The 12,178-nt window shown below is 40.9% G+C and overlaps 1 protein-coding gene across 3 annotated transcripts in view; it reads right to left on the reverse strand.

Moving 5' to 3' along the window:
• LOC124679046 (acyclic sesquiterpene synthase-like) overlaps positions 1–8,920 on the reverse strand; it is a 12,959-nt gene extending 4,039 nt beyond the window's left edge. The window contains exons 1-5 of one of the 3 annotated variants that reach the window (XM_047214874.1): positions 8,737–8,920; positions 7,848–7,915; positions 7,144–7,340; positions 6,848–6,945; positions 6,524–6,723 (exon numbers count right to left, since the gene is read on the reverse strand). In XM_047214874.1, coding sequence (XP_047070830.1) covers positions 6,524–6,723; positions 6,848–6,945; positions 7,144–7,340; positions 7,848–7,915; positions 8,737–8,890 — 717 coding nt within the window. In that variant the 5' untranslated portion in view covers positions 8,891–8,920. Of the gene's footprint in view, positions 1–6,523; positions 6,724–6,847; positions 6,946–7,143; positions 7,351–7,847; positions 7,928–8,736 lie in introns of those variants that run through there. The other 2 variants (XM_047214872.1, XM_047214875.1) reach the window with 2 other exon arrangements.
• Between the last annotated feature and the right edge of the window lie 3,258 nt (positions 8,921–12,178).

The raw sequence follows: 12,178 nt of genomic DNA on the forward strand, positions 1-12,178 counted from the left end.
CCCCCCCCAAAATGTTGAGTTTGTTGTTGACCATCGTTGTGAATATATCAATGATTTGTTGTAAAGATATTCTGGCAGAGGAAATTATTAATGTTGAAATTGTTGTTGACTATTATTGAATACTCCTAACTTTTTTTTGTTGGACTATCAGTTGTTAAGTACTGTTTCAAATATATGAGTGCTTTTCTGCAAACATAATTTGGAAAAAAAATAAATATTATTGTTGGATTTGTTGCTTTTGTTGACATCATTGATGACTATTGTTATAAGCACTATTTTTTTAATTTGTTACTCTAGGTATTATATGTTTTTTTCACCACAAGACAGAAAGTAGCTTGTGATTGGGAGAGAGGTCAAAGCAGCGCATGGTGTGCTCTACCCACGTTACCTCCACCACTACGCGCCGCTGTGCCGATGGCCAGATCCTGTGCCGACGGTAAAATATCGGGACCGTCGGTACAGGACTCGTTCTGGTCAGGCCAGCAGGCAAGCCGTCGGCATAGGAAAACCGTCGACACAGGAAGGTCTGTGCTGACGGCAACCGTCGGCATAGTTTCGATCGTCGGCACAGCCTCTCCGTCGTGATGGCGAGGTAACATCGTCAGGCCTGTGCCGACGGCTTATTTTAGCCCTGTGTCGATGGCTTTGTCGTCGGCACAACTATTTTCCATTTTACCCAATTAATCTTCAAAAAATCATAACTAAATTATTATAATTCAGAAAATACAAATAATGTATCAAAATTTTCAGAAAAATAAGTTCTATCTTGAAAAAATATAAAACTTGGAATATTGCAAATATCTCAAAAAACCTTCTCAAAAATGAGCTATCATGTTCCATGTTTTATGGCTTTCACGCCGAACAACCAATGTTATGGCTAGAATCGTCGCATAATTTGTGATAATGTGCCCATATTATACACACATGTGCATCTTGGAAAGTCTTACGATGTTGTAGGAGGAAGTTTTCCTTTTTATCGCACGAAAAAGCTATTTTTCGTTTTTGAAGTGCTGAAAACGGGATGTTTTGTGAAGCAACCACTAAATTAAGTTTCACAATGGTACCAACATATTTTTCAAAAATACCAGACCACCTAAGAAGGACAATTTCTCAACCGGTGTATCTAGAACCTTTTCGTCCACCTCTCATGAAAAAGACAAATTCCAGCCGAATCGGTAGGAGGCCGACCAGATTTGAACTACATGTACATGATATAATGCTCAAGATTTTTCGTAAAAATCATTTTTAGGTTCACAACATGCTATTTTATCAGAGATCTAGTGCAAGTTTAGCGAGCCTCAACCCCGGAAAAAGGATTTTCATGTCCGACGTTTTGAATATAGTTTGAAACGGGCATAATAAATTCAAAAACGATCCAAACCATGTGAAACCTTCGCGTGGTGTCATAGTTGTAAGGAAAAATATTAAAGTTGGAAAATTACAAACATCACAAAATTCCTTCACAAAATGAGCTATCACGTTCGAGGTTTCATGACATTTAGGTCAAACGATCAATGTTATGGATAGAATCGCGGCATAGTTTGTGATAATGTGTCCATATTGTGCACACATGTGCATCTTGAAATGTATTACGATGTTGCAGGAGGAAGTTTTACTTTTCATCGCACGCAAAAGTTATTTTCCATATTTGAGGTGACGAAAACGGGATATTTTATGAAGCAACCACCAAATTAATGTTTCACATTGGTACCAACACATTTTTCAAAAATACTAAACACACTAAGATGCAAAATTTCTCAACTAGTATATCTGAAACCTTTTCGTCCACCCCTCATGAAAAAGACAAATTCCTACCGAATCGGTAGGAGGCTGACCAGATTTGAATTACAGGTACATGATATAATGCTCAAGATTTTTCATAAAAATCATTTTTAGGTTCACAACATGCTATTTCATTAGAAATACAGTGCAAGTTTAGCGAGCCTCAGCCCCGGGCAAAGGATCTCCATGCTCGCCATTTTGAATATAGTTTGAAATGGGCATAATAAATTAAAAAACAATCCAAACCATGTGAAACCTTCGCTTAGTGTCATACTATATGTCATAGTTGCAAGAAAAAATATTAAAGTTGGAAAATTACAAACATCACAAAAATTCCTTCACACACGTTCGAGGTTTCATGACATTTAGGTCAAAAGACCAATGTTATGGATATAATCGCGGCATAGTTTGTGATAATGTGCCCATATATTATGCACACATGTGCATCTTGGAATGTCTTACGATGTTGCACGAGGAAGTTTTCCTTTTCATTGCACGAAAAGGTCATTTTTCATTTTTTGAGATGCCGAAAACGGGATGTTTGATGAAGCAACCACCAAATTAATGTTTCACATTGGTACCAACACATTTTTCAAAAATACTAGACCAACTAAGATGGATAATTTCTAAACTGGTGTATCTGCAACCTTTCCGTCCACCGCTCATGAAAAAGACAAATTCCTGCCGAATCGGTAGGAGGCCGACCAAATTTGAACTACAGATACATGATATAATGCTCAAGATTTTTCATAAAAATCATTTTTTGGTTCACAATATGCTATTTCATCAAACATCCAGTGCAAGTTTAGCGAGCCTAAGCCCCGGGCAAAGGATCTTCATGCCCACCGTTTTGAATATAGTTTGAAACGGACATAATAAATTAAAAAAACAATCCAAACCATGTGAAACCTTCACGTGGTGTTATATTATATGTCATAGTTACAAGCAAAAATATTAAAGTTGGAAAATTACAAACATCACAAAAATTTCTTCACAAAATGAGCTATCAAATTCGAGGTTTCATGACATTTAGGTCAAACGACCAATGTTATGGATAGAATCGCAGTATAGTTTGTGATAATGTGCCCATATTATGCACACATATGCATCTTGGGATGTCTTACGATGTTGCAGGAGGAAGTTTTCCTTTTCATAACGCGAAAAAGCCATTTTCCATTTTTCAGGTGCCGAAAACGGGGTGTTTTGTGAAGCAACCACCAAATTAAAGTTTCACATTGATACCAACACATTTTTCAAAAATACTAGACCAACTAAGATGGACAATTTCCCAACCGGTGTATCTGAAGCCTTTCCGTCCACCCCTCATGAAAAATACAAATTCATGCCGAATCGGTATGAGGCCGGCCAGATTTGAACTACAAGTACATGATCTAATGCTCATGAATTTTTGGAAAAATCATTGTTAGGTTTAAAATATGATATAGATGTCATATTTGGATTCCTCTCATTGTTCTAATCGATTTAGACATATTATTTGTCAAATTTTGATTTACGGATTAAAAGATATTAATTATTTCATATTAAATAGAAAAGGGAAAATCATTTTATTGTCCATTTGAATTCAAGATTAATATACTTATTCTTGTAGTTTATGTAGGTAACTGTTTGGAATTCAAAAAAATAAAGATGTGCAACATCAAGGAATGGGGATTAATAGTATTGATATGGTATTATTATCAACAAGGTGTCATTTTTTCATGGAAGCTAGTCTAAATGGAACAGAGAGTTAAGCATGCTAGGGCTGGAATAGTGTGAGGATGGATGACTGACCGGGAAGTTTGACCACGAGTGAAATTTGATCTAATATTAAGCAATGGTAAGGAAATCGGTAATCATTAACTGCTCGGTCGGCTTGGGAGTAGCGATTAATCAGAACTCGGATGATTAACTGATTTAATCGGTCGGCTATTAATCGGTGTAACCTACAAAAATTAGCACGTAAAAAACAGTTTATATAAGAAAAATAATAGTATATGGGCCTCTATATGTCTGGCCCTACTTCTATAGAGCCTAAAATCCCAGAAAAATATGTATGCTTCTCCTCCATGACCTAATCTTCAAGGCCACGAGCGAATCAGGATCCACTAGTCGAAGCCGCGTTTCTTCCTTCCTCTTCTTATCCTCTCACCTCTGAAGTTTATCTTCTTCCACCACCTACCTAGCTAGGGTACGACCCCTCTTACCCTCAACCACCTAACCAATCGAAGGCGCCCTTGAGCTCCTGCACGAGCTACTCAAGGTGGTCGAGCTCCTGTATCTAGGCAACTGAGAGTAACTGGTCTGCGAGGGCAAGGAACTAGTTGGAGACATCGGAATTCGAGCTGTTGGAGGCTGCAATCAAGCGGGAACTTTGCAAAACCTACTTTATTGGGGAGGGGTAGCGCATGTACTAGCTATATGCATTGAAAAGTTTATTACTTTTTTGACCAAGTGCAGTAGTTAATCGGGAACATACCTAGTAATCGGACTTTCGGTACGATTAATCGGGCTAAAGGATTAACACAAGTGATTAATGGTAATCGACACGGTCAGGCCCCTAGTAGCGATTAATCGGCCTAGTAATCGCTGAATCGGCCTAGGTTTCGAACAATGATATTAAGTGTAGTTAGTGTTGGAATGGTGCATGTAAGAGATGAAAAAATTAGGATAAAAAATTGAAAAAATTGGAATTTTTTTAAAAAAATTCGAGCCAGAATTCAACGGCCGTTATTTCTATGCCGTCGGCACAGGATGTTGTGCGAATGGCCAGTCTGTGCCGACGGCAACTTTATCTATGCCAAGGTGTTATTGTGTCGACGGATGCCGCTGGCACAAGCCTGTGCTGGTGGCAAGGCAAGCTGTGCCCGTAGTGCACTGATCTGAATAGCTACATGGCTCAGCCCAGCATGCTGAAAGGGACATACCCGTGTGAGAGAAAAGAGAGGATGATTTGCGAACGCTCAACACGACCGATCCTTGTGGGGGAATCGATCCGACGGTTAGCACGCGCCTTATCTCCCTAAGGTTGCCAGCTTTCTCCCCTTCTTCCTCCCCCTAATTCTCCTCTTCCCTGGAGTGTCCGTTCCCGCGAGTCCATACGAAACAAAATTTGTAGGTTATACTTGTAGTTTCATTTTGGATTAAGTATGGATAATGATGCATATCAGGCGGAGGCACGCGCGATCGCTGCCTCCGGCCGCTGCGCCGTTGGATGGAATCCATCCTCTGGCCTCCGCACGACACGTCTTATGGTGGGGCCCGCTCATGTTCTGGTTGGATTAATAAAGTCAACAATAACCAATCTCTTCCGTGGAATCGACAGCCATCGTGCGCCTCCGTTCCGTTGCAGCGCCGCCGTCGTCGCCATGGGCGGATGGGCCTCCGGCCAACCACCACTTGGAGCCACGCGCCGCCGGTGGGATCCGCCGCCGTACTCCACCGCGCCGCCCTGTGCCCCGCAGGCGTCACCGCCGACCTCCAATGCGCCGCCGCGCGACGTCTAGCTCTCGACCTGTGATCCGAGAGGAGTCGGCTGGCGGCTGCCGCCTCCCTCGCCCCCTCGCCGAGCACCACCTCTCCTGAGGGAGACCGTCGTCTCCCCCGGCCTCCTCCTCAGCTGCTGCAGCCGACGTGACCTCGTCGCCGGCCGTCCCTACGGAGCGCCACTAGCCGTTCCTCACGGTGGTGTTGCTGCAAGAGGATCGGCGCATGGCAATGCTGCGAGGTTCGGTGGTGATGGCCTGACCTGTGTGTGGCAGAGCTTCATACTGTGTCTGACATTGCTGTAACGGGCAGTCAACCCTGCTGCTTTTTGCGGGATGTGGTGGTGCCACCGGCCATGTCCGGTGGTGCTACTACCCATGCCGGTGGAGTTGCCAGTTCTACGATTTTTAAAGTCGTGTTGCTGCAAATGGATGACATCTTTGCTGCATAGGCTATCGTGTGGAGCTGCAAATGCTTCTGAGTGGAGCTGCGGCGATGCTACCGGTGCTATTAATCTCGAGTATTGTTGTTGCAATCGCTGACGCAAACTGTTGATAGCTTTGCTACAAAGGCCATCGGGTGGAGATGCAAAGCCAACCGTCAGATGCCCGATGCTATAAGAGAGTGTGAGCGGAGCTGCGAATGGGTGTTGTCGGTGCGGCAAAGAAATGTCACTGATTGCTACCAAGGAATAGGTTAGTGCTGCCGCTGGTGCTGCAAGGACCTCATCGGAGATGTCTAAAAAATTATGTGATGCTACAATAATATATTTTTATTGCTACAATTATTCTGCGTTGTTGCTACTTTAGTACAAAAATTTGTTGCGGGTCTCTGGTGAGGTCTCCGACGAGTAGTGGACGATTCTACGATAGTATAAACTGTTTTGCTGCAAATGTTCTGTTGTTTTGCTATTTTAGTACAAAATTGTTGCTACCAAGGTCTTCGGCGAGGTCTATCTCCGCTGAGTCTTTTCTTTTTTATTTCTAGACGACCCGTTTTTTGCTTCAATGAAGCAAAAGCGGAACATTTTTTGCTGCAACAAAGCAAAAACTAGATTTATGGTGCCGCTGAGTCTTTTCTTTTTATTTCTAAACGAATCGTTTTTTGCTTCAATGAAGCAAAAGCGGGCCTTTTTTTGCTGCGACGAAGCAAAATACCAGATTTAAGGTGAAAATGGACACGTGTCACACATGCAAGCAGGAGGCTGAAAAGTTGTGAGCCTCCGGAGGATTCCTAGCACTGTCCATTAAGTATTTACCTCTGAAAGGAGTGTAGTTCTTGGTGCCGCACTAGAGCTCAGTCGTTCCTTCAATAGGCGATTTGACCACAATCTTATATTATCCAGAATCAACTCATCTTCAGAGATGCTGACTTGTGAAGCCTTGTATAGTTCTAATAAAGACCTTGTGTCATTCAGATTCAAATCAACAGTGGCTTGAGCAACGTGAGACATGCCATCTACACACGTTTTGAAGTGGATAATCAGCGTGACAAACTATATACATCCAAATAAAGAATCATCTATTAAACAATTTAATGTGCAATTTTTATTATAATCCTAGAAAGATGTACAAGTGTTTACCAGAAGAGACATCGTAGCCGTTCATTCGTAGGATGCGAAATGCCATGGCACATGCCTCCAGGTCAAGCATAATCTTTTCGTCTCGCCGTGACCAACAACTGAAAACCATTTCATGTCAGATGCATACATTTTTTTAGAAAACCCTGGTACACACATAAACTGCTAAGATCAGAAAAAATATGACTCCATTCGAATAATAAGTGACTCGATACATGTGAATCTAGACAAATCCAAGTTACTTATTTTTCGATGGGAAGTATATATTGATCTTCACAAAGGGATTAGTATATGAGTACCTGTATATTTCATCCAGGATACTCTTCGTCTCGCCAGCAAAATGTCGAGATATTCCAATCTTTTCGAGCACATCAACCATGGAAAGTTGCCCATGTACTGTCCTCTCGTACCTTGTCTCTGGTTCGTGTGGTTGTAGCTGCTGCGTTGTTCTAGCCACTCTTGGCTCCCTCTCAACCTTGCCATTTACTAATCCCAACTGAAACACACTATCAAGATCGATCAGATAGTCATGGCAATTGCGCTATTTAGCAACTCTTTATCTTAATTACCCCCATTTAGCAAAACAAATGTGCCAAGTTACATGGACATGGCGTGTCATGTAGGTGTTTTTTCTCCAGGCTTTTTTTGTGGGTATGATCCGGCATTATAATAGCACTAGGCGAAAAAACAGCATGGCGTGCCATGACAGTCGGGATTTGCCTGCCAACTTGCTCCCAAAAATTAAAGGGGTAAAAAAATAGCACAACTTTTTCTAGCAAGGATAATTTCGACAAAATATTGCTAAATGAGATATTTAGTGTTAAAAATAGCAAACTGGGTAAAAGCTAGAATTCACTCTCACCGTAGATAGACCTAGTACAGGGCTACGAGGGTTGTGGGTTTGCCTTGAAGAAGAACAATGGCTAACAATTTTTGCGTTGCAAAACAAACATAATTGCATAAATTCCATGAGACCAAAACAAGAGGATGCAACATAATCTACCTCTATCCATGGCATGCCGGTGAGCTCTGCTTGGTCATGTCGGTAGCACCCCACATGGTTGACGCCGACTGGGAAAGAACCTGAAGTTAGTCTCTTAGAGCATGAACTATGTATAGCATTGGCATATGTACAAAAGATGAGGATCCACACGTCAAACTATGTCTAAGGTACTCCTCTAGCAAAGTATTTAACCTGTGATAAGTATTTAGTGCCCGAGGGAGTAGCAAAAGTCGTGTAGTTTGCAAAAGTGCTTCTCTGGTGTCCCCGGTAGCTACGAGTCTAGAATCCATCGTTAGAGTGCTTTAAGAGTATAGTTTTTTTCATATGGATATGACATAACTTTGAAACATTCTTGATTCAAATGAAATCTTAATTAATATCTTAGAATGACCCCTCATAAATCTAAGATATATTTAGATTACTTTAGTTACTTTTCAATCATATTACGGATAATATTGGTGTTTTAAAAAACTATACTCTATCCGTTTAGAAGTAAGCCGTATCTAGACACATTTTAGTGTATAGATTCAGCTGATGTATCTAGGTAAAAATTGAATCACTTATTTCTGAACGAAGGTAGTACAAGATTTCATTGCGGTTTCAGATACTAACTCACTTGATATATAGAAATATATGGCCACTAAGTATTCCGAGCTAAAATTTTGACTAACAATTTGAGAACGATAAAAAATAAGTTATATAACACCAAAAACATATCATGGAAAATATCTTTCAAATATGAGTCCAATGGTATACTTTTGGTGACATGCAACACATATTAGATTGGTCAAATTATTAATCAAAGTTTAACCTTGAAACGTGGGGTGTCATATCAGACGGATCAGCAGTGGAAACCATTTAGAAAACGCATCGATGGCAAACTGCGTACCTCTCGGCAGAGCCTGCCTGGAATTAGTTTGGCTCGGTCGCATCTGTGGCACCCCGCACGGTAGGCTGAATGGCCGGCGGCCGGAGGAGCCGCGAGCGCTCGGCCGCGTGAGAGATGAACGAGCCGGCAGCTTCATGACTAGCCTGGCCGCCATTACAAAATCAGGGATATCTAGTGTTGCTTACTGTTGCTTGCGTGGTCGAGCCAGAGACTCAGAGTTCAGTATATATAGGTCCTCTCGTCGGACATTAGTATATCTGGGTTGCAGATATTTTTTGTTTTGAATAGTCTGCATCTGGCCCAATCGCGACTCCTGTGGATGAAGTGACCCATACCTTTTTCATTCACGACGTTGCCTTCCAGAATGTCCAGAGCGAGTGGCCAACTGGCCATGCCTCGTGAGCCACGCGCGAATGTGATAATATCGCGCTCGGTTCGTGCGTGTAGGAGCAGAGCTAGGCTGCATCATGCTGTTATATGGGCCATTCTTTCGGAAATTTAATTCGGCTCCTGGATGCATATGCTTCCTCTATCAAAAAATTATATTTCGAAATGTTGAAAAATTTTGATAAAAAATTCTACATGTACATCTCCATAATATACGTACGTTTGTCAAGTTTCGCGAGGAACCAATATGTTTTGTGGTCTGTGTAAAAAAGAGAAAATTTATCTCCTGAAAAGTCATGTTTGTGTTGAAGCTACCATCCAGAACAAACGCTATCATCTGACGCTAACATTTATTACGCACCAGATTCTCATGGAGTGGCCGGTTTCATCGGAGTGGCCCAACCAGCTAGTGAAAGCCCAAGCCGTCCGGCAAGTTAAGCTGCCTCCTTTTTTTTCATATAAAAAAATTAGGTACCTCCATTAGCTGCCACATAATTTTGAAGTGTAAGTCCAACTTGTAAGTTTGGATGAAAAGTAAAATAAAAATATAATTAGCTCAAGTAAGTACAACTGTAAACAAGGACTTCAAATGGGATAAAGTTGCCATAAAAACACAGCTATATTTTTAACCGTGAGATTTATAAAATTATGTGCCTACTAAAAAAATAGTGAAAGCCTCAATATTATAGTAAGGTCAATACTAACAATGTGAACAAAACAAACACGGCGCTTACAAAAGAAGCATGCATAGTTCAAATGGACTCTCATCAATAACTAACACCAAACTTTCGTTGGGGTAAAACTAGGCCACGGCCCGCCCTGTTATTTGCCAAAAAAATATTAACCCCTATGCATGTGAGGCCCAGGCACCCAGCACACAATACCCTTCCATGTACACTACCTCTCAACCCTCATTCTTCCTCTCAACTATTTCCATGGAGCCATGGCTATGATGGCGGCTCGCTAGAGTTAGCACATTGGACAGAAATAGAGAGGTGATTCGAGGAAAGCAGTAGAGCGAGGAGGCATAGAAGCGCCGCGATGTCGCCGGCAGCCAAGAGTTGCCATGGGTTCGTCGCTCTACCGAAGCCCGCTGATGCAGACATGAGCACGAGGCTGAAATGAGCTCTAGCATCCAGCAGCCGCAAGATCGAGGACGGGCCGGCAGGAGCTCTAATATTCCGCAGCCGCAAGCACGGGGACGAGCCAACAAGAGCTCTACCAGTCCGCGGCCAATGCTGCCATCAGGCCGATTCGATCCCCTTCGGGCCTTCTAATCTCCAATTGTTCGGCCTACTCAACTATCTGCCTCGGTAATTTTCTTAGCTAGCAATTTATAGCATATGTTGTTTACTCGATTGTGAATGTGTTCATCAATTGTGCAGATCACACCACCCAACATCCATGGGAAAGGCCACTCAATCAAAAATTTACTTTGTCTTGAAAATAAATAAAATACGAGACAAGCGAAGCTATATGGTTTGGAACATGTTTTTGCGTTTTCTAATAGTGTGCCCCGGCCATGAATTTCTTTCAAGCTCCCCCACTGACTAAAACCACACATCCTTTATACAAGAGAAACATGACTAGATCATGAAGGAACATGATTCAAAGGGATTGTCATCAATTATTGATCACAGACCTTTAAACTTGAAGAGCTGCAAACTTCTAGAAAAAATTGATAGTTTTCGATGTCATGTACGTGATAAAAATTTTGTTGCACTTGATGTTAATAACTGTATGAAGACTTTGTAGCTAGCAATTGTAACCATGAACAAGTGTATTTATGCATACACTGGTCGAAATTGTATTAATAAGGCAAATATGGAAAATTATTACATGTAAAATGAACCAAGGACCACCGGAAATTGAGGAATTGTGACTGTTGAAGACCTGCCCCTGACGACAGATGGAAAATATGAACATCACGGGATACATATTACTAGTGATTGTTAGAGAGGTACGATCGTCAATGAAGCTTTACAAATCTCCCGCAGATGGAAATATGAACGTCACGAAATACATACTACTAGTGATTGTTAGAAAGGTACGATACATATGAATATTCATTTTTGGTTCACGGGTGCATATGAACCCACTATGTGAAAACACATTTTTATATATCAAAAAATTCTGAAATAAAATTGCGCATGTACATATAGACAGTATATGTTCATACACAAGTTTTCGGGAAAAAGGAACATTTTTTGTGTCCCGTGCAAAAAGAAAAAATTTAATGTTCAAAACATGACTATTTACAGGATATTTTTTTTTGTCTTTTTTATATAGACCACATAAAATGTTTGTTTCCCCAAAAAACTTGTGTGCGAATATAGAATGTCCATATGTACACGCGAAATTTTATCTCAATTTTTTTGACATTTTTAAATTTTATTTTTCCTGCATTCTATATAATAGGTTAATATACATACTACTAGTGATTGTCAGAAAGATGATAACACTGGTATTTTACTAATAATGGTTATCGGAAGAATAAGGACATCACTTCAAATATAGTAAGGGCAGGCGAACAAGGAGAAGCTCCTATGATTGATTACTTACTAATAACAATCATAAACTAAGATCATATGCAAGAGGGAGGTAACGGCTCATACCCTGGTAGATCGAACTAGTGGAAGTTATCAATGACGAGGTTGATGACGAGGTTGATGAAGATCGAGTCGATCCCGGCAACTAGACTCGTCTAGTCGCGTGGAGATGTATTATCATGCGAACGGCTCGACGATCAAAGTTCAAACCTGGGTAATGATATCTTGTGACATCTATATCATATCCTATTTCATAATAGCATCATGGTATAATGATCTTTAGTAATAGTAATACTTAGTCTTTAAAAAAAACTACCAATAACTATATTAAAGATGTGTTTCATAGTACTAACTTATTGGCTAGTTCCACTAACAATTCTATTAGTACTAACTTATTGGCTAGTTTTAGGAAACCGATTTTTGTGTTTTTTTTAGTAGACCGAATTCCTTAATAATAGCCCGAATAACCCAACCGACTCCCACCGCGCCCAAACTCAAAGGCCCAG

Source organism: Lolium rigidum, chromosome 7 (genome assembly GCF_022539505.1).
Source record: "Lolium rigidum isolate FL_2022 chromosome 7, APGP_CSIRO_Lrig_0.1, whole genome shotgun sequence".
Classification (NCBI taxonomy): domain Eukaryota; kingdom Viridiplantae; phylum Streptophyta; class Magnoliopsida; order Poales; family Poaceae; genus Lolium; species Lolium rigidum.